A 26,860-nucleotide genomic window follows, 5' to 3' on the forward strand; every position below is an offset into this window, starting at 1 on the left:
TTCATTCATTCATGTATTCGTCGTCTGTAAGCGTTTATCCAGTTCAGGCTCATGGTGGGTCGAGAGCCTACCCGGAATCACTGGGCACAAGGCAGGGACACACCTTGGAGGGGGGGGGCAAGTCATTCGCAGGGTGACACACACACATATTTATTCACACCTACAGACTCTCTGAGTCACGAATCCACCTACCAACGAGTCCCATGGCTTTTGGATCGTTGGAGGAAATCAGAGCACCCGGAGGAAACACCAAACTCCTCACAGACAGTCACCCGAAGCGGCACTTGAACTCACAACCTCCAGATCCCTGGAGCTGTGTGACTGTGACACTACCTTAGTACATTAATGCTGTTTGATAAGATATTTAACTCTGAACACTCTTTAGAACCTTACTGCTGTCCTCAGTATAAAGGACAACATAATGAAAGATTTGGTATTTTTGCTTGTGACTGTCCTGAAATCATCCTGTAATGCTGAGCCTGGTGCCTAGTGTTCCTTTAAGATTTGTGCTTTAGAAACACTAACTTAGGAGGACTTGACAGATAGGCTGGGTCTGAAACAGAAGGTAGCAACCTCAATGCCTTGCTTATGAGTCAATGCCCCAGGAGGCAGTATATTTACATAAATGTACCTGCAACCGAATTGCACAATGAGCACACTTCAAAGGCAGCAGTAGGTCACCAAGTTGCAGGCATGCCGATACTCTAATGTTAGCTAGCCAGAACAATTACCACTTTCTGAGATAATGGAATAAAAAGCATGCATGATTTTACACCATGCTCCCTCATTAGACAGCATTTACGATGTTTCAGACCACGATGTCTGAGGGAGAACCCCAGTGTGTGTTATAAATATTTTATATTGATAAAATATGCAGAGGTTAAATAAGATAAACTTAGTAATGCACTGTCATGCAGGAACACTATTTACCATCAGAAACACTCCAACTAAGATACAATTAGAAAAGCATTTATAAAAAAGAGTCATAATGGGTTCAAGGCCAGTTTTAGATTTAGAGCATGTGTCAGCTATAAAAGGTTCTGACAAACATCACTGACAATATTTTCTACCTTTCATGTTGTCAAACCTTCATATTTAAAATCATTCATTCATTATCTGTAACCGCTTATCCAATTCAGGGTCGCGGTGGGTCCAGCCTACCTGGAATCATTGGGCGCAAGGCAGGCATACACACTGAAGGGGGTGCCTGTCCTTCACAGGGCAACACACACAGTCACACATTCACAGACACTTTTGAGTCACCAATCCACCGTGTGTTTTTAGACTGTGGGAGGAAACCGGAGCACCCGGAGGAAACCCACGCAGACAACACACCAACTCCTCACAGACAGTCACCCGGAGCGGGAATTGAACCCACAACCTCCAGGTCCCTGGAGCTGTGTGACTGCGACACTACCTGCTGCGCCACCATGCCGCCGTATTTAAAATCAGACATAATGATAAATAATAAACAGATAAACCGCATGAGTGAAGAGTAATAGTTACTTCATCTTGCATATTAATAGATAGATGTCTTGTAAAAATGTATTCATTATTTCCTTTAAAAACAAATGCTTGTGCATTAAATGTTGCTGTGAGGATTTGATTGCATGCAACCACAGGATCGTGAGGGAGGTCACAGATGTTGGATGATTACTTTTTGATTAAAACCACCACCCTGACTCATCTCAAAATTAGTGAATGGTTTACCACCACTCCAAATACCATTCCACTGCTTCACAGCTCAATGCTGGGGGGCTTTATGACCCTCTAAAACACTCTTCGGATTGAGAATGTTGACATAAAGCTCATGTGGTCTACACAGAGCCTCATTCTATTAGTATTAGCAATTCAACAACTATTTGTGAAAAGCTCTTACAGTATGGAACTCTACTGTAAGGTTCTTGTGAAAAGACAGTGACCCCCCTGATAAGATCATTTATTCAATTTTTTAATGTCATTGCTTTTGGAACTTTTTACGTTCAAAACAAAAAAGAACCTTATATAAGAAAATTTCAGTAATATACTAGGATTTAAAATAATTTATTTTGGAACATTTCTATTCGTCTGTTTGTCATGAAGGTTTGGCAAAGAACAAATGGCAGGAGGCATTTCAAATTATGACAAACATTTAAGCATGATTTTGTTTCAATTATGAAAGCATATACATTGTTCCGATGTTGGAGTAGAATATAATTTTATTCCCACTTTTAAAATAAACCCTTTCAGTTTGTTTTTCCATTGAGGACAGCTTTAAAACAGACATATTATTTTTTTTTTTATCCTTTTTTTGGGTGTGCTGTGTTAGCACAATAATTTGGAGATGTGGAGCTCCACAAAGTGTGAAATAAACAACCCACTCAGTCAGATGGCAGGCACTTTAGAATTATCCCATGCCTCTAATTTACAGCAGTGGACCTGTATTTATGTGAAAGAACAAAGTTGATGTTAAATGGAGTTAAAACAAACAAGTCAAGCACAGAAAAATAAGTACTGATTCATTTTGGTGAAAACAAGAACAGAGAAGAAACAGAACAAAGCAAAAGTAAGTAAAAGCTTTTCTGCTCCTTGCACCTCACTGCTGGGTGCATTGTGCTTGAAAGTAAACAGAAGCTCTGTCAACAGTGGCTGAGAGTGTTTATTCTAAACAGGGCTGATTTCACAGGGTGAGAAATGTACTGTGCTGTTTTAGCATTGTGGTTTTGACCGAAGCATGTGACCAACGATTTATTACCACAAGTAACTGTTTAAACTTCTAGGAAACTGGCTGCACTGTTCCCATAATTTACTGTCTGTGTGTATTGCTCATTTCAATATTGATTTATTCATTCATTGTCTGTAACCGCTTTTCCAGTTCAGGATCGCGGTGGGTCCAGAGTCTACCCAGAATCCCTGGGCGCAAGGCGGGAACACACCCTGGAGGGGGCGCCAGTCTCATTTTCAACAGGTTATTAAAAAGATTCAGCAGTTTAATACATTCGATGCATAAATCCTGACAACAAAGCTTGTGATTACTGATTTACAGTTTTCAGTTTGGTTGTTTTTATTTATTTATTTATTTTTGCTAAAATCTTAAAACTCCCAAAATACATTAGCACATGTCTTATGGATGAGATCACGTAGTTAAAGAACCGGTTTGGAAATAGTGTCCTCTACAGTGTTTGGGGAGAAAAAGCATCATTCACTAGCTTTATTAACGTCAGAAAATCTTGACTTGCTTTCCATTGCAAATCTTATTTTTATGGGATGTGATTCAGGTATTTTAAAGGTCACATTATTCCTGGCTCCAGCATGGGAGAAAATCTCGCTCTCTCTCTTGTCTGTCTCTCTAAGCATCATGCTATCTTTGGACTCATTCAGACTCTTAATGTTGGACTCCCTCTAGAAGTCCCCCTAGCCATTAATACTCTGTTTATTTCCAGTTAAGGCAAATGAATGCTAACCTTTGTGTGGCTCCTGTGTAGTTTACTCCCACAACAAGATACCAAATAGTTCTTAAACAAGCTCTTGTTCTTGTCTGCCTCTGCAGAGTGAGAGAGAGAGAGAGAGAGAGAGAGAGAGAGAGAGAGAGAAAGGGAGGGAGGGAGGGAGGGAGGGAGGAGGGTCTGGAATAGATTTGGCTCATAAGATCAGGTTCTCACTCCCTCCTGGCAAGGCTAGAGCTCAGTGGTTCTGTCCAACACCCGGTGGGCCTGCAGCTGTCTCTCCCCCCGCCCCCCCACCCCCGTTTTCTATTTTCCGCTGCCTCTGAGTGAGTCTCTATATTACTGTCTCTTTATCCTTTTTCTCCTTTCCCCTTCTTCCGAGTGTCTGAATCCCCTATTTATGTTTGAGTGAGCCTCTTTCTTTCCTTCTCTCCATTTTCTTTCTCACTTTGTCTGTGTCTGAACCTCTCTGAACCTTCTATGTGTTTGAGTCAGCCTCCCTCTCTCTCTCACTCACTCTCTCTTTTCATTCTTTCTAAGGATCTCTGTCCCTTCTATGGCTTTCGGAGTGTTTCTATCCCGTCTTTCAGTCCTTCTCCTTTTTATCTTTCATTCTGTCCCCTTCTGTTTGAGTGAGTCTCTCTCCCTCTCCATGACTCCTCTTTCCCCCTTCCCTCTCACCTTTCTCTCTCTCATTCTTCTTTTCCCCTCTCCCTCTGAGTGCCCCCCCCCGCCCATCCCTTTCTGGAAGAGAGGGGATATTCCCTTGTACAGGAAGTGATGCTGGAGGTTTCAGCAGTGAGGTGAAATGAGAACAGAACCGATATTGCCGCCGCTGTGGACCTTGCGTACGAGTGGGTTCGTTTTCTTTCTCTCCCGCTCTGTGTATAAACTCTCCTAGCTCGGCTTTAGCTCCGTTAGCCTTCTCCCAGACTGCGATAAAATACCACAATCCAAACGAACACGCTCCAGCGTAAACACACATACACACTCTAACTACTCTCCATTCACAGCGGGACGACACACGAACGACATTAAAAATAGGTTACTGCAACAAAGCCTCACCGACCCTCCACTTCCACGCCCAGGAGAGAGAGAGAGAGAGAGAGAGAGAGGCATACCGAGAGAGAAAGAGAGAGAGAGAGACGCTCACATAAAGAGAGTGGAGCAGCGCAAAGCTGGGATGCAGGACCACTGTCGGTAAAACAGCTAGCCCTCCCACCCCCTCTCATTCACACACACACACACAAACACACAGCGGAGAAGGAGGACAGCGTGAAGACTACACGCCGAGTGTGTGTGTATGAGACAGTAAACGAGACACAGAGAAAGAAGTCAGAGCCATAACGGTCCGGTCGCTCGTCTCCAAGCAACCGGGCCGTTAGTGAAGCTCTTCGCCGAACAGGGCGCTGACATGGCCGGCTAGTGAGAGGAGTACCGCCGGCCCCGTGGTGGTTTTTGTTTTTGTTTCGGTCGGATTTCAGGCTTCAGGAGATGGGGAAAGAGCAGGAGCTGTTGGAGGCGGCGCGCACGGGGAATGTAGCCGCGGTTGAGAAGCTGCTGAGCGGCAAGAAAGGATTGCTGGGTTCGGGCTCCGCGTCCATACAACTGCCCGGACTGCTGAGGTAACAGCTGCTCTGATAACTTTTCCTACCCGCTGGAGAGGAGAGGAGACAGGGTTTTTCTGAGCTCTAGGCTGGGGTTATATAGGGGACACTAGATTGGGTCCACCGGGTGCGGAGCTTTATTGCTGATAGTAATGTATTAGTAATGTATGGAGGACCCATTGCAGTTGCCTGTGTGCTATGCAATGTGTTGCACACACACACCCACTCTCGGCATGTATAAATGCACAAGGGGGGCTATGTCCCCAGTCACACCGCCTGCTTGAGGCTAGTTTAAGGGGGGCTTTCAGGTTTGGGCTGAACTTTTAGCCTAAACTTTGGTCAGGTCCCACAGCTTGAGTTTTATTATTATTATTTTCTTTCTTGCCTGGGGATGCCCTTTGAGCGAGGCACAGTAACACAGCGTCCTTAGTGTGGGAGTGAGAATGAGTAAATGTACAAACTAGTTATTTTGTGATATACTCAGTATAATTATAACTATTTTCCTGTTCTTCAAGCTCAGAGTGTCCTATACCACTTAAAATGGATTCCACCCATTTTCCAAATACATTTCTGCACAATTAAATCTTTAACTTACGAGCAAAGTGAGTCAGAGGGGTTTGATGTGAGAATTGTTAGCGGGTGATGGGAACCAGACGTCCATCGAGTTTAAAGGGTTTAGGAGCCACTGCACTGAAAGCATGATAGACTGTGATTTACAATATTTATATTTTTTGTAAAAATAGATGGTCTTATATTAAAAAAACAGATAAAGAGATATGCAAGAATAAAAATCAGTTCTTAAAGATAGTAGATAAATACAATGGCTGTATATGTATGTATTCTAGACATTGTGAGACCTGGTTTCTTTCACGATTGTCACTATTTCTAAGTCTGCAAGTTTCTTCACACTGCACCATTTCACATCAAACCAGTCTTTGTTCAAGTCTTAACCATGAAATCTGCTGCAGCTTGGAAAATCATTGCCATTTCCCTTTAATCAACCCATTAATCAGTTAATTAGTGAACTAGTTAACGAAACTGAAATGGCCAATTTCCAGTTCCCAGTCGGCTGTGTGTCTTGGGACACCTTTGGCTGCAGCGGAATAGGCAAACCCATTCTACAAACAGCTACCTTCCTCTTCATCCGTGAGCTTACCCCAGCCTCCTGAAACTTTCATGAACTAATAGCATATTTGCTACGTTAAAACTGGCAGGGAGATGTGCCTGCAGTCCAGCTGCAGTTGTGCTTCAGGATTAGTGAGAATGGAGGTGTGCTCTGAGACTACATTAACCTCCTGGAGAGACAGCTCCAGCCTCCAGGCTATCTGAGCAGAGGATATACAGCAGCACAGCTCCAGCACCAAATACGTGAAATGACAACTGTTGTGTTGTGCGGGTGAGAATGAGATAGATGTGAGCTGGAGGCAGAGGCTGTGGTGGGGGAAGGGTGACTGGGAACTGCATGCCTGCTTGCCTCTCTGTGTGTATGTGTGTCTGTATGAGGGAGAAAGGCCAGTAAGAGAGAGAGAAGGCAGCAACCTTCATGCTGATAATTTCCCCCACATTCAGTAGCTTTCAGTGTGCCACCTCTGCACAAAGAATCTCCGTCCCAGTCACACACTGTGGTCTACTCATAATCTAGTTGGATATGTTGCTGTCTCTGCTATAAGACTCTACCAGACATTGTTGTCTGGTCTTTGTTTCTTGCCATGCTGAGAATTCCTCGTGTTCTTCTGGTGAGTGTAGGCATGCAGCATGTATTCAGTGTATTTGGTTATTCAGTAAACAGGCTGGTGGAACAGTAATGTACAGTGGGTGGTCTGTTTTGGTCCAATAAGACACGTGCTGCCCTCTCTGTCTCTGTTTTGCTCTCCTTTTAAAGAATAGCCCAGTCAAAAATGCTAATGTGATGTGGTGGAAAATATGACAAAACTATTGCTTCAACATGTTACTTCAAGACACTTGGGCTTTTGAAAAAAAACAGCAGTGTCATATTTAAAAGATGCTATCAAAATGTAAGAGTTATTCAAAGTGTTTGACACTAAATCCAGTTAAATATACTCATTGGGCCTTTTCCCATTTCACAATAATAAAGAGCTAACCCAAGCAGGAACTGACATGACTTATGGTTCTAGTTTTAGTTCATTTTCCACCTTCCTAAACCATGATTAATTTTATTGTATTTTTACTCAATTTCTAGCACCCTAAATTGGCTAATTTGCTAATTTTACGCAATCTACAGTTAGCATAACATATTAGCACATATGTAAGTATGTACTGGACACATCTGGACTGCATACACTGATAAATGTCTACATTTACACAAAGTAATCATGTATTTTTCTGTCATGCCATCCAATTTTGTTGAGACTGGCAAAAAAGTCTAGTAGCATTAGCTGTAATATTTTAGCAGACTATTTAGAAACTAGCTAATATTTCTAAAAATAGTGACGAACACATCAGCATGTGCACTTGGTCTATATTAATGAACATGTTAAGTAAGTAAATAAGACAAATTTCAGTGTGTTCAGCTGCAAGTGCTTCCAATACAGAGCAGCTCAACCTTAAGTACCAGGTACTTTAAACCCTACATCTGCAATGTTTAATCCTGGATCGATGGCTAATAGAAAAATTACAGTTCCACTTTTCTGGTGCCAATGTTTCAGGTACATTGTACAGAGGAACAACACACTATAAAACATGCTTATAAAATATTTATGGAATCCACTGTATTAATTTGCATTAATGAAGAAAGGGAGACATTCAGCAAGGCCCGAAGAGGATTCCCTGCTTTTTGTCTTTGAATATATATATATAATATTGTGTGTGTGTGAAATGTCAGAGGTCATGTACGTCTAGAATAATTAGCGATTGTGTTTATGAGTTATTCCCACCTGGAGGTCACTGAAGGGTTTCTCAGGACATACCAAAGCTGATTTTGTAAAAACTGTGTCATCTCTCTCTCTCTCTCTCTCTCTCTCACACACACACACACACACACACACACAGTTGCATAGGCCCCACTGCACCACTGTTGATGTGCTGCCATGGAATCAATACTTTGTACCCTCATAGTCCTAATGGATCGTCCCATCAATAACGTGAGAGAGAAGCTGCATGACTGTGCACTGTGTCCTGTATCAGTAACACTCAACGACAAGCTGCTGTACCGTCACTTTATATTAATATACACCACCCATAATACTGAGTGACACACAGAGGATAATAAGACATAGTTACGTAATGTACTGGCTTGCCGGCAGCTGAATTTACATTAATGAAAGACACACATTTTTGTATGCATGCACACCCATCATAACTAGGCAAGTGACAGGGTGAGATTCAAGTCTGTTAATCCCTTAAAACCAAATCAGAACATGGGCCCAAACAAGCCGTTACCGTTAGAGCAGCTTAAGATAGATATTAGATTTATAATTATATTCCAAAAATATTACTAAACAGTTTTACTGAATAAGAAAGAAATATCCAAAATTCCATGTACGGTAAATAATTTTAAAACTCAAATCACAATGTTCACTTCAGAATAAATACAGTCCAGTGATGGATCTTACGCTTGGCCTTTCACAAGTATTGCATGATCATCTGAATACAGTTATTTTAGCCGATTTCCTTTTTAGAGGACCGTTTATTTTTTAAGACGTATTCATCTGTTGGACTGAGACAAATACACATAAAGAACTGCTAACAGAAATCACATTCAATGTGATGTGACCTTGACTCTATGCAAACAACATTTCAAGGGCGGCAGTGAGAGCTGTTTGCTTATTTGTGCTTAAGCTGTATATGGTAACAGCTTGGGGTTACTAGTATTTACACCTAGGAAGTAAGGTGGCTAACCAGCCAGTCAGGCTATTTTAGATGTGTACTTTTTTAAACGGTTGTTTAAAAGAAACAAAAATTAAATAAAAATAAATAAATAAGTAAAAAAGTGTATAAATAAAAATATAATGGAAAGTAAAAGAGAGAAAGACAAGGTAGAAGAAAGTTGTTTTGGATTGCTAACTGATAAACAGCCTTATCTTAAGTCATGCTGTACCTTAAATCTGGTTTTAATTTAGCTGTTGAAGGCAGCCTGTGATGCTTCAGGTCTTTGGTTCAGATTCTGGCCTGACTGTTGACCGAAACAGGTTGTACCAGTGCTGTGACCCAGATCAGTGTCAGCTGATGTGTGCCAGCCTTGACGGCTGCTGTAGAGAAGGGAAGGTCAAAGGGAGGTAGCAGAGAGCAGTTATATTGTCTCTGAGTGTTAGCTAGCTTGCTCCCTTAAAGATAAGAGTGCTATTTCATGCAACTAAGTGCTTGAATCTGACGCTCGTTTTTATCTGTCAGGAGTCTGAGACTTGCTAAGCTATTGAACACGAACATGGTCCTATCTGAGAGCCAGATGGTTGTAAGAGAGCCTGCACACTGACTTAAATGCAGGTCAAAGATAATGAAAAACCAACTTGCAATCAATTTTATGGCAGGATTAGGCTTCAGATATGTACAAAATGCCATCTTGTGATTAGATTGCTTCATTTTGCAAGTGAAATGTGACATATGAAATACAGCAATTTTGTTTATTAAAGTTTAAATTATGTTTGCATGTATTATTTTCATATGTTGTTACACAAAAAAAAAAAATTACACAAAAGATATATTTTTTATAGTAGCCTGCTACAATATCAATGCTACAGAGTTAATTCATAATGCATAATGCAAGACCATGGTCTTACCCATTTTTAAAGGAGGATATATATAAGCCAAATATCCAAATAGAAAAATAAATAAATGTGGAATTAATAAATAAATAAATAAATGTGGGGTGAATAAATAAATAAATAAATAAATGTGGGGTGGCACGGTGGCGCAGCAGGTAGTGTCGCAGTCACACAGCTCCAGGGGCCTGGAGGTTGTGGGTTCGATTCCCGCTCCGGGTGACTGTCTGTGAGGAGTTGGTGTGTTCTCGCCGTGTCCACGTGGGTTTCCTCTGGGTGCCCCGGTTTCCTCCCACAGTCCAAAAACACACGTTGCAGGTGGATTGGCGACTCAAAAAGTGTCCGTAGGTGAATGTGTGTGTGTCTGTGTTGCCCTGTGAAGGACTGGCGCCCCCTCCAGGGTGTATTCCTGCCTTGCGCCCAATGATTCCAGGTAGGCTCTGGACCCACCGCGACCCTGAATTGGATAAGTGGTTACAGATAATGAATGAATGAATGAATAACTTTGTGTGTATGTATATATATATGTAGATATTATTTACTTACCACAGTGCATGGTTGCTTCTCATTGGCGTGCGTATATATATATATATATATATATATATATAAATAAATAATAAATAAAAAAATATATATATATACGCACGCCAATGAGAAGCAACCATGCACTGTGGTAAGTAAATAATATCTACATTCGGCATGCAAAATTAAAACCAGATCTGTCATCTTGCTATAAAAACAGTCCTGGACCTTAATTTATAGAACATGTTTCCAAATCACAACATTGGTCAGAAAACAGGCATTTTCCCCAAATTGTTGAGTCTTAATGGATACACAAATCAGATGACAACAGGTGACGTTTATCTTGTTCATTTTAAGACCTCTTCATAGCTTCATAACTCTGAATATGGGTGATGTAATATCCTGCAATGAGATGGTGCCCTAGTGTAGACTAGGGCTGGGCAATTAATCGAAAATTAATCAAAATAAACATTTAGAACTTCTAATCGACATAATCTTGTCTATATCAATTATATCAAATATTTTTTAAACCTTTTTTTAAAATTATGTTTTATTCTGTTTTGTCCCCACTGTGTGTTCGTGTACTGTCCTTTTAAAAGCAAGCTACCAAGCCATAGTCACATGATTCTGCCCCTATCCGCCACATGGATGCAACCTAAACGCAGTGGCAGACCAAACGACGCAGCAAGTACCAAAGAAAAACTTCTGTGGTCTGGACATGCTGTGTTTTGACTATAATAAATATGACACTGAACAAAAAGTCAAATGTAAACGCTGAGAAGCCAAAGCACAATCACACATACAAACATAAACAGTGATCAAAAAACAAGAGAGGAACAAGCTCCCAGGAACATTAGAAAAATATCACAGCTTTAATACTGGAGCATATTGACAGTACAAGCCTCGTCACTGAACTATGAGGGTCAAAAATACAAAAACAAAATAATAGTTCATTTATCGAAATTATGGTAAAATGTACAGTTAATCATGATATTGATTTACGCTCATATCGCCCAGCTCTAGTGTAGAATCTACAGTTTCTTCATAAAATGATTGAACATATTTCTGCACATAAAAAAGACATAAAAAAAATTAACATTGAATTTCATATGCAGAAACATATTCAGTGACCACAGAAGGCTACAATATCAACAGTGCACTCTTAAGAATAAACATACTGCAAAATGTCACTCTTGCCAGAGAAGAACCACTTTCAGCTTCACAAAGACCTGTGTTTGTTTAAAAGATGTGTGAGTGCGAAGAACCTTTTTAAGGTTTAAAAATTCATCTCTCAATCTAAGGATTTTTACCCATTTAAACAATTAGCATATATGGTTCTTTACAGACCCAAAATGATTCTTGTATATCTGTGTGTTCTCCCTGTGTCCGTGTGGGTTTCCTCTGGGTGCTCCGATTTCCTCCCACGATCTACGATTTGGCGACTCAAAAGTGTCTGTAGGTGTGAGTGTGTGTGTGTGTGAATGTGTGAACCAAATCAAATCAAATCAAATCAAATTTATTTATATAGCGCTTTTCACAACTGATGTTGTCACAAAGCAGCTTCACAGAATTCCAGTAAGACAAGATTTGACATGAAATGTAAAGACAAATGTAAAACCCTCAAGTGAGCAAGCCAGGGGCGACAGTGGCAAGGAAAAACTCCCCCAGCTGAGGGGAGCCACGACCCTGAATTGGAAAAGCGGTTACAGATAATGAATAAATGAATGAATGAATGAATGAATTTATTTTTTAAAGTGTAGTGGATGTAAAATACTATATGATGCATGACACTTTGTTTTGCAGTAGCTGATGGTGAAAAGGTACGTGCAGGGTACTTAAAAATAGTCCCTATGGAAAATGGATTTTACAGTTATGAAATAATTTATCATAAAAACAATGCACAAAAATGTTCACAAGTCATTTAGAAAAGTTAATAAAATGGATATACTATTGTAATCCCTGGTTCCTATCACCACCTTTGTCAATATATCAGAAAATGGTAAATCAAATCTTAAAGTATACTGTGCAGAACGGGAAGTATTGAACCTGTAGCCCTATAGGTTAGACGCATTATTTACTGGGACATATTATACCCCTTTTCCACAGTTACCACAGTTCCCTGGGGTCTTAATGAAACATCTGTTACATGCTTTGGTGAAAATACCACAGCAGTGTCCCTGTGTCCAAACAGTTTCAGTGGCTGTTCTTTTAAATGACAGTGAGCCACTTGTTCAATTCATTCCTATGTCAATGCAACTCAGCGAGGAGCAGGTAGTACAAGCTCCTTTTTAGCCATTTTCACTTGTTTTCTATCTTTTCCCTTCTCGTTTTCAGAATATTTATTCAGCTCACGTATTTCTGTATTTGTTGGGTTTGCTTTTCTTTATTCTACTGTCTTTGCACTTTCAGATAAACACAGGGCCTGCGCTGTGATTAAGAAACTCAGACTCATGTATAAAGTGTTTATGATCTACAATGGTGCACAAAATCAAAATGAATAGTTTTTTCCTACATTTTCAGACTTGGATGGTGTTGTTTCACAGTCTGTGGGTTGGTGGTAGTGCCAAAATAATGTACAAATACACAGAAAAGTTCATTTTACATAATATGTAAAAAATGTTATAGTTTTATGTAACTGCACAGAAACTGAAATGGCTTTTCAGAACCCAATACTGTCACCCTTACTGACAGTATGTATAAAGAATAAAGCATATTCTTTGCACCACTGCAGTTATAGTTGGGTCTGTGCTCTTGAGATAAGCTTTGAGCTTTGGGCTGCAGTATTTTTCAGCTTGTGCTCAGGCACAGATGAAAGAGAAGGTGTTTGTTGTTTATAGCACATGGTTTGAATGGTCCTGTAAGTCATGGTTATTTGTCCGTATACAAATGCAATACACACAGAAAGACAGAGAGCAATATATCTTTGATTTTAGAAAGTATTATTTACACAGGCTATTGGCAGGGTTTGCATATCTAAGTAACTGCAAAATAATATGTTTCTTCATTGCAACAAGTAAAGCAATAGAAAATGACCAGCAAAAGCATGTTTCATAGCTTTAATTACACTGGACAAAAGGTAGTGTCACAGCCACACAGCTCCACAATTTGGGTTGTGGGTTAGAGTCCCGCTCCGGGTGACTGTCTGTGAGGAGTTTGTTGTGTTCTTCTCGTGTCCGCGTAGGTTTCCTCCGGGTGCTCCGTTTTCCTCCCACAGTACAAAACCACATGCTGGTAAGTGGGTTAGTGCCTGTTCTTTTAAATGTGAGCCACTTTCATGTGTCTCCAGGGTGTGTTCCCACCTTGCGCCCAGTGATACCGGGCAGGCAGGTACCCACTATGACCCTGAAATCCATACGCAGTTACAGAAAACGAATGAATGAATAGTTACACTGGAGCTCCGAGGTTAATGTATTAGGTGTATGAAGTTTTAGAGTGTTTTTGTGTAAAATAGAATTGTAATTGAATATTTAAATATTGTCCTTCTATTTTGTCATTAATGGTATATGTTGCATAGTATAACAATAGCAATTGACATTTAATTAAACAAAAATTATGTTCACAATTGCTAACATCGAAACCACCATTTTAAATAATCTAAATCAAAACTCACATGTACTTTTCCATACAGTATTATGCCCAAGAACAGAACAAATTGATGTTTGCAGCACGTTTTCCTTGATGAAACTCATAACGAATGATGCAGTGATGAATAAATTCCTCACTTACGATATTTTCCAAAAAATAATTGTCATTTATAACACTATGCAACATTTGCCATTAATTGACAAGATTGGGAGAATTTTTATATTTGGATTAACAGTAGACGTTATGCAAATTATGCTTTAAAAGTTACTTGTACACCTAATAGTAATGTAATTCAATAAATGCTAGTTAACATTGTGCAAACTGTATGTGTAAATCAATTGTATAAATATATCGCTAAACTGTAACTGCAAGAAGAAGATAACAAGAATTGAAGTGGCCAGCTTGCAGAGTCACAACAGACCATTCTAATGCCTCAGAGCCAGTACAAAGCAAATCCAGGTGCAATTCTATTTAGTTAGCTCTGTGGAAATGAGCAAGGATCCAAGTACCTTAGCCAAATTGGACTCGCACCCACCCCAGTTCAGCTGTGGAAACTGGCTTAAGTTCACAGTCACACTAACACTATTAAATCATGTGCCCATGCATGCATCTCATGAGGAGCTTTATGAATATTTAACTGTAGATATACTGTAAGGTCAAAGGTCTGAGAACACCAGTTTATCCAACATTTCTTTTGAAGTACCTTTATTCAAGGCAGTTTGTCCCTCTTCACTAAAGTAACAGCTTCTATTCTTCCAGGAAGCAGTTTCACTTGTGTTAGGGTTTGATTGCATTCAAACACAAGAACTATGTTAGTGGGATCACATACTGGTGTTGGATGAAGAAAAGTCCAGCGAACATTATTTTACTGCTCCACAATTCAATGCCTGTAGCATTTGTACCCCTCTAGTGGCATTGTCCAACTGCCTTTCAGGTCATGAATTTGTACGAAGACTATACTTTATACTACACTGTGTGAGTGTGTGTGTGTGTGTAATTGAATGTCTGTGTCCACTGTGGGTGTATCTTAGAGTAGTAGAGTTATCTATCTGTGTAAATACATGTCCACACTTACATTCATAAAAGTGTGGAAACACAAGCACAAGCTCTGGGTATATCTGCACTGTACAGTATTGGTACAGTATAAATGTGAGGATGTAAAGCCACTGATTAGATAAGATGATTCAGACATTCTGGTATGTTTCATCCAGCCCTGTCCTAATTCCATTATGAGAGCTACAGTTTCTTTTTGTGAGGTCAAGTAATTAAATCTGTCAGATTTCCACTGCATGGTACCTGCTTGACTCGGTTTGGCTCTACACATTTTTTTGGTCCCATGTACATGTTGGTTTTCCATGAAAGCGGCTCCCTATGCAGCCAGTGATGTCGCAAGACAACATCTCTAATGGGAATAGTGACTGAGCAGTACAGTTTTTCTCATTCTTTGTTGCTTAGTCCAGCTCTCGCTGGAATCTTTCATCGGGCACCAATCCATGGAGAGTATGACACTCTTCAAAAGACCACAGCGTAATCTTTCGAGTTGCCATTGTGAGTCAGATAAAAACAAACATGATTAGTTCCAAATGCTTGTTTGTGTTGGTTGTCTCCATTTTGTCATGACTGACAAATTTTTCTGGCCAATCAGGGCTCTGTAAGGTTTACACATCACATTTAGTCCCTTCTCAGCTTGTTTGGAACAAGAAATTAAAATTACCATTGGAAAAGCAGATCTGAGCTGAATCGAATAGGTACCATGCAGTGGAAGATCACCAATAGAGATGACTCTTGTAAATTGATCTAAGCAGTTGTCTCAGATTTCAGAAAGTGCAGCTCTGTATTCAAGGCAACAGATAATCTTTGTTATTTGAGCAGCTCATTTTTCCAGAGTCTGCCTTTTTCTGTGGCCACATTAGAGACACATTGTATGTAATGAGGGTAGACAGAGCGAGCCCAGCCAGGCCACTGACAAAGAGAAGGTTGGGCTCTCGTGTAGGGCTTAAAAATATGGTTCAGTCAAAAAAGTTTTTCCAAATGTAGTTAATCAGTTTGATATCTGAGGTTTGCTTCTTTAGGTTCTTTAGGAAACTTAGGCCACCCAACACGAATATGTGCAAGATGCCCACCTAAATCATACTCATCTTTAACCATACTGATTTTTCGGGTAATCTTAAATTGACCTCTTCTTTTTCTAGTTTCTGACACTGTAAGGCACACAGTTATCTAGAAAATGTGATTCAAAATGTTAGTACACATTAGATGGCTCAGCCAAATAAGTCATATATGTTAAGAATAAACTCAAAGTTAATGTTACTCAACAGCTCAAGATGATTTGACGCAAGTATGTGGTAATTTAGACATGATGCTTATGGTGGGATATACACTTAAGCTTTCATTACTATGTAAGCATATGCATATTCTTCTGTGAGTTTCCTGTGTTTTAGGATTTAAAGAGTATTCCAAAAGAGAACTACATGCATACTATTGACTAGTAACTAGGAGTGTCACAATATATGTGTACATCTGTATACATTGTGTTTTTTAAAATGTTCAATGCTCGTCCTTGTGCTGTTTTGATAATGCTTTGGCATTACTGTATCCAGTAAAGCTTACTGAATTGAATAGTATAATAATGCAATTACACCCATTCGAAGAGCAATGCACATTTATCAAAAATGTATTTATTGAGAATATTCAGACACTGAAATTGAAATAAGAAACACAACACATATACACAACAACTCCAGAATAGAGGGGAAACCAGAACCAGAGGGGGGGGGGGGGGGGGGCAGAGAACAGAATAGTGCAACTGTTAAAATATTGGTGTCATTCATTCTATCATAAACAAACACGCCAGTAATCACAATGGGCCAGTAAATATTAAAGAGGTACTGCCAATACATTGTATGATAAGTCACAAATGTAATTATTTTGATGGGACTCCTTGGAACAAAACATCAATAAAAAGAGTTCAAAATGACTTAATAACATCTTGTTTTAGCATCTTCTATTAAAAGTTTACAATATACTTTCCCTCTCTTGTAAAGCTGCCATTAAGCCATTTTGAGCCATTTTTATTGGTCCATTTATTGTGAAATGTCGACTTAATGTAAAGAGCAGGTGGTGGTTGAGCATGATGTGGAAAACCTGGAAAAAGGGCTTAAATTGCAATACAATCATTTGTTGTGACAGCGATGATATGCGTTCATCTACCATCCCTTTTAGTCCTCTAAATGGACGATAGTGCTTGGACGATGCTGTTAAAGACTGTAAGCGATGATTCAATTTTGTGGAGATGCCCTGCTCATATGAGACTTAGCTCAAAGGGCCTTTTATTTTAAGTGCATATACTTAAAGGCTTCATACTAACTATCAAGCCCGGAGCAGTCTAATCTAATATACGCCTGAACAGTGCTGCTCAGCGACAGTCAGGTAGTCCATTCCTTGAATTCCGAGCCTATTTAAAAGAAAAGCGTAGTTTATCCTGTTTAGGTTGGAATCCAGGGTCCTTATTTGGCCTTGTTGTTGGAGCAGATTGAGTCTGTGCTTTTGCTCTATTTGAGTGGGTGATAGCAGCATAAGGGTGCTGGCATCAAGCAGGAATTTGACCTCTGTATCATGAAGTGTGAGACCAGAGCCCGTAGTCTGTTCCAACTGCGCCGCAGGAGGTGTTGAACAAGGTGCAAGTCGGTCTCACACCTCGACCTTTTAGAAACACTGCCAACTCCTACTGCGCATTTGTGGGCTTTTTAATACGATATAAGCTGCCTTAGCATCTCGCCATTCACAGTACTGTCAGTGTATTCTCTTGGAAAATGCAAAGCAATTAATCCTGTTTCGAAGATGATTGAAGCATGTAAATATTGGAAAGTGTAATGTGTGAAAAACAAAGTTCTTTTTAATGTTTTCTACTTGTATAACATTGTTGTGGAATTTATTCTCAGTCTCCTCAGTCTCAGGAGAGAGAGCAAACTTATTCTGACTGTTCTCCAGAGCTCGTCTCAAGTGTATCATCTCTTTGTCTCCTTCACATATCTTTGCTTTCTCATCTCATTCCTCTTTTTCTCTCTTTCTGCACAGACATGATTATTAGCTTCCCCCACTTTTTCACTTTTCTCAGGGTCACGTGCTCATACTACTGGTCCATGACATATATAACAACTGTGTAAACTATGTAGGTTTAATAGCCTGTTTTTTCAATCTTCCTTTGGCATCGCTGTTAACAAATTAGTTAAAGCATGTAAAAAGAACTTTTATTCCAGTCTACACAATTTATGCTAAACATACACTAGACGACACCCTCTAACATCTAAAGATAATGTCACAAAGCTTTTAGTCGCAAACTATGATTTTGCAAAACCTGAATATCTCAAAATGTCCTCAAGAAAAAAAAAACTTAGTAGATTTCCAGTACTTTTAGATAGGGAACATATTTGTACCATATTCTATATTAATTGTAGGTTTTTAAGTTGTGTTAATTTCATTACCATATTTTATTTCCAGGATTTTTACGTTTTTGTTCTAACATGGGGTGAATCTCTGCGCCGAGTGATGAGCTCACCCAGTACACCACCGACACATATTAGTGACTGCCACGTCACCATTAGTTTAATTTAGTGCCCGCTAATTCCACATTGTCACTGCTAACTCGTCAAATAGCCTACAGCTACATGGGCAATAAATACTGTACTTTTCAGTGTTTATTGGTTATTTACAGTGTCCATGTCACTATTTGCATGAGCAAAGACTAAAGACTTATAAATTATAAATAATTTTAAACACAGTTGATTTTATCGAATCTTCAAGAAGAGAAAAAGACCAAGGTGAAAACCACTCTTTTGACCCCCTCACACCAGACAATTGAGACTGTCTGCAACAATGGCATTACATGTACATTCTGTACGTTATTCCTGTGTATAAGATAATTAAAGTGGTTAAATACAACAATTTTGAGCATTATACACAGTTTGTGTGATGTAATTAAACATAATTTCTGTTCCACTTCTGATCAGTCAGGAGGCTCATGCAGGCCAGCGTGACCAATGGAAATGCTGTACTGGTCAAACACACACACACACACACACACACACAGTACTGATCATAGCAGAAGAGACATATACCAGCAAATTCTCTGGCCTGGAGAACAGCTCTGTGGAGGGAAAAGGCGTAAATGACACTATCCATTATGTGGAGAGTAGACAGCAGAAGAAAAAGGAGGCTCAGTTAGGGTCAGAGTTCATTTGTAGGGAATGTAAGTCACTGTGAGTGTGTGTGTGTGTGTGTGTGTGTGTGTGAGAGAGAGAGAAAGCCTTTTAATAAATTGCCTACTAACTCTGGTGTGTTAATTAACGTAACACAATTGGGCCAATAAATCATAATTCCACTGAAACTTATAGAAGAATTCAATACATTTAATTTATTTTACCTAATTCAATCATTGAAATATAGACAAAGACATTCACAATTCTTGATGTGGATTGGTGAATAGAGATACTTACTCTGTTATACAGAGCGCTGGAGTGTGTGATGTCCAAAATACAAATATGCTTTATCTAAGGCTGTTAGTGGGGCGGCACGGTGGCGCAGCAGGTAGTGAGGCAGTCACACAGCTCCAAGGACCTGGAGGTTGTGGGTTGTGGGTTTGATTCCCACTCCGGGTGACTGTCTGTGAGGAGTTGGGTTTCCTCCCACAGTCCAAAAACACACGTTGGTAGATGGATTGGTGACTCAAAAAGTGTCCGTAGGTGTGAGTGAGTGAATATGTGTGAGTGTGTGTTCCTGCCTTGCACCCAGGTTGATTCCAGGTAGGCTCTGGACCCACCATGACCCTGAATTGGATAAGCAGTTACAGACAATGAATGAATAAAGCTGTTAGTTAACCTACATGTGTCTTGTGAGTTTTCAATTTTCAATGCTGAGCATCCAAAAATGTAGACAAAAAACTATAACAATAACCATGAACACTTTTTTGATAATAAAAGTAATAACCATTAAATGGATACAAATGGTTATAATAATAATAATCATCATATTTAAAAAAAGGTAACTTGGCTTTGACAAGCCAAATGAATAGGTAACAATAATAAAAGTTCATGTAACTAAGTCTCAGAGATAGTGGTTAACATCTATCCTGTAATAGATTCCTGTGCAGCATTTTTTTAGAGGCACAGAGCGCATCACCCTCTCTGTGAACAGTTCTGACTTGGACAGAATTGCGGTTCCATAGAACCAGCCGAATGAAAACAACTGCGGAGGCCTTTGTTTACATCCTGAGGATTGTATCGTGTGGAAATGCTGAAAACTTGGAAGAAATTCTCCATTCAAATGTGTCCAACGGATCCTCATATATTTTTCACACGGCAGTGACAGTATGTAGATCAGGTTGTGATATGCACAAATGGTTGTCAGAACACACCAATGAATTTCAAGCATTAACCAAGAGAGGATCTCACTAGGGGGAACCATTCTGCTTGAAGTCTTGGTTTACCACTCTTTTCTCTGCAGCTGAGCATGAGAAGTTGCAGGTCAGAGCCCCAGAATGCTCTGCTGCTGGCACTTCTCCACTTGTCAGTGCTCTCGCCTGTCTTGAAAGCAGCACTGTTGGCAGTAACAGCCCTTTCACGCCAGAGCGCTTCTGACTGTTCCGTCACAGAAAACTGGTCCTAGATCAGCAAAAAGTGTCTCCAATTCAGAACTGTGTGTCGCCACGGTCCTTCTCTCTTCATATTTTGAAAGCGTATTATAGAGATGAATTCACTTTCAGCTCCATTCAGTTTAGCAATGCCACAGGGAAGGGAATGCTGGCTGTTTGTGTAGGTGTACGTTGCAGCATGGTGTACATTTATCTGTATGATGATTTTAAACCAGTCAGGAGCTGACGTCAGATGCTGATGCTGTAAAGCTCCCCTTTAAAACTCATTCGTAGCTCATTCTTAACTCCTATACACTCCTGTAAATTTGAATGATTCATGAGAAATATAAATGCCTTGTGCTCTTTTACTGCTATAACATCACAGCATTTATACACGTATAGTTCTAATCACAACGCTTCTATGTACAGACTCACATCTGTTCACAGTTCATTTATACACACACTCACATCTGTTTACCGTGTGTATATACACGCTCATCGGTTCACTCTGAACACAATAGGTTTACACACACACACACACACACATATATATATATATATATATATATATATATATAGGTCTAATCACAGTGCATTGTGTCCTACCTTGAGACCAGCAGCTAGATCTGAACACACTCTGAACACAAACTTTGCCTTTTATTTAAGATAGTGGAGATTAGGTCTAGACAATAATTGTATATCAATATTTAATCACAATATAAAATTTTTCAATAATGATATGATTTTTAAACAGTATTTCTATATAGATTATTAACAAAATCTGTCACTGACTGACATTCATTACAGGGTGCTGTCGTCGGTTCAGCAATTTAACATTTATTTTAAAAATATTAATATTGACAAAGCCAGTAGGTTTATGTTTAATGATGATGTCATGTTTCTTGTTTGTTCTTTGAAGTTTTTCAGTGGATCCTATACTGTTCGTATATCGATGTCAGAATTATATCCTATAAATAAAAATTAAGAAATATATTGTGATATCAATTTTGGCAATATCATCCGGTGACAGTTCAGTGCTAAGCGTAGATGGGCCCCAGGTAATTTATATCTATGACCTGAATGACTGTGTGTGTGTGTGTGTGTGTGAAAGTGTTATGATTCCATGCCTGCTGGATGTGTGTGGCCGTTTTAAACAGCTTTCTACATGCTTCACATTCCTGTAACTGGGTTTTAAGTGGTGCTCTCCTCATGCCGTATATTGCTGTGATATTGTGCTCAGTAACACAAACAGCTCTAATGCGTTAAATACGATTCCTGTTTGCAGTGCCCTCTGACCTCAGCAGTGTAAGAGAACACTGTTGTCACTGTGTAGTTCCTCTGCTTAAGAGTGTGTGTTAAAAACCCTCTTGACTCCCCCCACCTCTCTTTTCTTGCCTGGAGTCAAGACATATGACTGACTAGGATGAGCCCTTTCTGACCTTTGTTCTCTTGCTCACCCACACCCACAACCACCCACACACACACACATTGAATCTTTCTTTGTTTTTATTCTTTGTTCTTTGCCCCTAACATCCTCAAACTCATTTTTGTCACATTCACCCAGTCTCACTGTTCTCCACTTACTGATTTTATACTCTCTCTCTCTCTCTCTCTCTCTGATTGGTCTGATTGAAGCCTGGGATTCTGTTTACAGTCCCATTAGAGCTACGGCCAACACTGTCTGGCAAACAGTAATGAGAGAGGGAGCCAAGAAAGCTTTAGCTTTAGCCCTCTCTCTCTCTTTCTCTCTCTCTCTCCTTTTCTGTCTCTGTCTCAACCTCTCACTCTCGTTCTCTTGCTGTCCATCAGGTTATCCCTCCCTATTTTCCTTTCTATCTTGGTTTCTTTCTCTCTCTCTCTCTCTCTCTCTCTCTCTGACACACACTCACTAACTCACAACTGACACCGTCTGTGCTCCATGCACACTGGTGTCTGACGTTGATAAAGTGACATAGAAATGTGGGAAAGGGGAATTTTCTAAATTCCAGAGGGAAAATCCACTTAAGATTGAGTTAACACCAGCTGACGGGCTTAACCCACTTACCATCGAGTCATGCATTGGCTTTGTAGCTGTGTGAGTGAGTTTGTATGTGTGTGTGTGTGTGTGTGTGTGTATGAGAGAGAGAGAGAGAGAGAGAGAGAGAGAGAGAGAGAAAGAGAGAGAGAGAGAGAGAGAGAGAGAGAGAGAGAGAGAGAGAGAGAGAGAGAGAGAGAGAGAGAGAGAGAGAGAGAGAGAGAGTTTGTGACTGTGACCTGGAGCAACCTGAGAAATTCCTATCATGCTAGCAGAGCCATCAAACAGAGCTTTTGCTATGCAGCCTTGATCTTATCATCTACAATATAGTCTTTATGTCTGGCCAGTGACAATATTCATTTGTGATGGTGATGCTGAGTGAGTGTGTGTAAGGGGGAGAGTCATCATTGGAAAGGGAAGTGCTGTGTACTATAATCATTCAAAATATTTTTCAGTATTGAGTAAAACGTGTAATTAGTCACTAAATGAATCCTCCAGTGTGTTCTCCTTCTGTTGTAATACTGCTCTCACTCTGCCTCTTACACATGCCAACTCAGTGAATAAGGCTGTAGAGAATTAACCCAGTCAGTGGGTGACTCAGCAGCCACTGTCTATCATCCCTACGTCCATTCTTTCAGCTCTGGTGTGTCTCGAGTGTGTGCGTGTGTCTGAGGTTAAAAAAAAAATGTACAAACTTAGGAAGACCTGAGATCAAAGCAGAAATAGGAAGTTAATGCCAAGCCAGTTTGTGTGTGTTTTGACATATGTCTTGTAGAGTATCCTACAGGTCAAGGTTACTTGCCTGTCAGCACTTTGTGCGTGCGTGTATGTGTGTGTGTGTGTGTGTGTGTGTGTCTTTGTGTCTGTTAGGGATGCAAATCCCCAATCTCAGACTTATCTGATTCAGTTTTGAAAGTTCTCTTTGAATTATTTATCTTGGCTTAACTGAGTCAAAGATATCGGTGAGGTGCTGTATTGTTGGGTTACCATTATTACTGCTGTATTACCATTACTTTTATTAGTCATAAATCCCTGTATGCTTGCATGATTTGTCTAAGCATCCAGAACCACATGCTGTTAATTTTAATCTTCATATGCAGCTGTTAAAGTACAAGTCTAGAGTAGCGAAACTGGCTGATTAGGTTCTCAACTGATGACAGACACAGCTCAAGACACAGCTCAAATAAACAAACATTAGTTTCTGCTGCCCTCTAAATGTTTTGTCAAGAATAAATAAACAAATATAAGAAAAAAATACCATTATTAATCCATCCATCCATCCATCCATTATCTGTAACCGCTTATCCAATTTAGGGTTGCGGGGGGTCCAGAGCCTACCTGGAATCATTGGGCGCAAGGCAGGAATACACCCTGGAGGGGACGCCAGTCCTTCACAGGGCAACACAGACACACACATTCACACCTACGGACACTTTCAAGTCGCCAATCCACCTACCAACGTGTTTTGGGACTGTGGGAGGAAACCGGAGCACCCGGAGGAAACCCACGCGGACATGGGGAGAACACACCAACTCCTCACAGACAGTCACCCGGAGCTGGAATCGAACCCACAACCTCCAGGTTCCTGGAGCTGTGTGACTGCGACACTATCTGCTGCGCCACCGTGCCGCCTAGTTATTAATCATTAAATGAAAAAATAATTACTCACAGTTTCCTGTTTGTTAGAACCTTTTTTTTCTTTTTTGTAAGATCCATAACATGTGTCGTTTACATGAATTACATGCTTTTGTCTCAATCAAATTGATGGAGACTGCCATATAGATCATTGTGAAATCTAAAAAATGTGCAAAATAATTACAATCAAAAGTCTCTGGAATGTCAGTTTTGTATTAAAGATATGTTACTGTGGAAACAATGAAAAGCATGAACAGAGATGAGGATATTGCTTTATTTCTGTTCTTTAGGTGGGTAATGTTTACTTACTTTATGCTGTAAATGGAACTGACTCTAAATTGAGGAGAGCACTAACTGCATGAAAGTAAGGAGTAAGCTTCTGAGAGGAAACCAACGCAGACACGGGGAGAACACACCAAACTCCTCACAGACAGTCACCCGGAGCGGGACTCGAACCCAGAACCTCCAGGTCCCTGGAGCTGTGTGACTGTAGCTGTGCCACTGTGCCACCCAAGGTTGATATGGTTTGTTGTTTTATGTGAATTGTTGTGTTGTTTTAAAAGAGGACAATTGTCATTTTAGAAAAACAACTGAAGTATTAATATGCTACATTCTAGATCGTTAACGTCAAAATCACCATCTTCTAACAAAATTGTCTAAACACGGACTCACACATATGTTTGAATACTATATAAACTCTAAAAGAGAACAAATCAATGCACCTTTTTCCATGATGGAACTCATAATGAATGCAGTGACGAATAAATTGTCCTCATTTGGGATTGATTTTGGGAAAAACAAAATCGACTTAAGAAAAAGATATTTTAACATTATTTATTTGTTTGTTTGTTTGCTGAGTTGTAAAACTTCAACTCCTTTGAGCATTGCTGTGTATAGGAACTAGAACTTGCAACAACAACAAAAAAAGCTGCGGCTCTTCACAATGTCTATATGGAGCAATGAAAACCTTTTGATGGCGTTTGCTGAGTCATATACACCTAGCAACCTTAAAATAACCTTCTTGTTTCTATATATATATATATATATATATATATATATATATATATTCCTTTTTATCAGCTCTAATTACAGTTTAGGTTAGTAGAATAAGCACTTTGTAATTCTACAATTATAGACTGTGGTTCAGCTGTTGTTTTGCATACTTTGTTGGCCCCTTTCATGCTGTTTTGAAATGGTCAGGAGTCCCACAAAATCAGCACAGAGCAGGTATTATACAGTTGGAGTATTAGCACTGCAGCAACACTGACATAGTGGTGGTGTGTTAGTAAATGAGTGCCTCAGACACAGCAGTGCTGGAGGTTTTAAATACTATGTCCACTCACTGTCCACTCTCTTCCATCTGTCAGTGTCACTGCAGAACTGAGAATGATCCTCTACCCAAGGAATACCTGCTCTGAGGTGATGCCGTGTAGGGAAGAGCTAATAAAATGGACACCGAATGTAGAAACAAGGAAATCCTTTTATGTCCTATTACAGCTGATTGGCGTATACACAACTTATTATCTGACCTGGGTCAGTTTCAGAATGAGCTGTAGCTAAAATAACAGTATTATTGCAGGAGTGATTATTTGTGCTGGAAATATTTACAAAGCTCTAATACAAACTGAAATGGTTTCTCTACATGTTAAATTACTAGACCTGTTTTGAATCTCTTCTTTCTTCGCAGCATTGAAAAATTCTAAAAAAAATAGCTCTCCCCAATTCTGTGAAGTCACCAAACACACATTGCCCACAGAGCCTTCGCTGTCCTGGTGTGTGCATGGAAAGTACAGCAGCTATTTACCGCCACCGTGACTATTTATAAAGACAGTAATTTTACACGGTTATCAGAATTATTCAAATAGATATGGATTATGGGTTACACTGCAGTACATCATTAAAACCAGTAACTGCCCCATCCCTTGCTGTGATGTGTGAGCAGCACTGTGAAAGATGTGAATTGGCAACTTACTTTGAAGAAAATAGCCGCATAATATCGCAACACAAACTCAGTTGAGGTCCTAGCTCAATTTTTATGTTTAATTTCCAGTGGGAGCAGGTATAAATATGTGGGACACTGTTCAGAACCAGAGGGTGTAAACATTACAAATTCATAAACAAAACTCAAAACTAACTGTAACACAGCTGAGACATTGTGCATGTTTTCATTAATTAAACAGTAGTTTTAAAATTTTTAAAAATGTCATGGAAATCCATTACGTGATTTTATCTGCTTTAGCCGAGTTGATATGCAGTGAGCAATGGCATCCCTGTTTGTGCCATGTTTCTGGTTTCTGGCTCCGTCTTTGTTTTCATTGGCTAGTTTGCTAATTTGTTATTTTACTTGGAATATAAACAAACAGTGTTCTTTATTTTCTTGGAGCAGTGTTTTGGGTCAGTGTGTTGCTCTGTGGTAAGACACCATCTGAATGTCTGAATGTGTTTTCTTGTTAACACACACTTCTTGTTAGTGCATCTCAGGAATTGTCATTCCTTGACATTTACATTTTTAGCCACTTATCCAGAACAAACTATAATGAGATCGTGTTATTCTGGTAATTGAATGTAGTGAATGTAATGTGGTGATCCTGCCCGAGCAAGGATTTGAAACTTAGTTTGTGGTATGGAGAGCAACCCAGTTACTAAGTTATTGTTGTTATAAAAAACATTTTACATCCATCCATTATCTATAACCGCTTATCCAATTTAGGGTCGCAGGGGGTCCA

At 39.7% G+C, this 26,860-nt stretch overlaps 1 protein-coding gene across 2 annotated transcripts in view; it reads left to right on the forward strand.

Moving 5' to 3' along the window:
- Positions 1–4,742: 4,742 nt before the first annotated feature.
- Positions 4,743–26,860, forward strand: part of anks1b (ankyrin repeat and sterile alpha motif domain containing 1B) — a 276,601-nt gene continuing 254,483 nt past the window's right edge. For both annotated transcript variants that reach the window (XM_066667270.1, XM_066667271.1), the window contains exon 1: positions 4,743–5,050. In XM_066667270.1, coding sequence (XP_066523367.1) covers positions 4,920–5,050 — 131 coding nt within the window. In that variant the 5' untranslated portion in view covers positions 4,743–4,919. The remainder of the gene's footprint in view (positions 5,051–26,860) is intronic.

Source organism: Hoplias malabaricus, chromosome 4 (assembly GCF_029633855.1).
Source record: "Hoplias malabaricus isolate fHopMal1 chromosome 4, fHopMal1.hap1, whole genome shotgun sequence".
Lineage (NCBI taxonomy): Eukaryota > Metazoa > Chordata > Actinopteri > Characiformes > Erythrinidae > Hoplias > Hoplias malabaricus.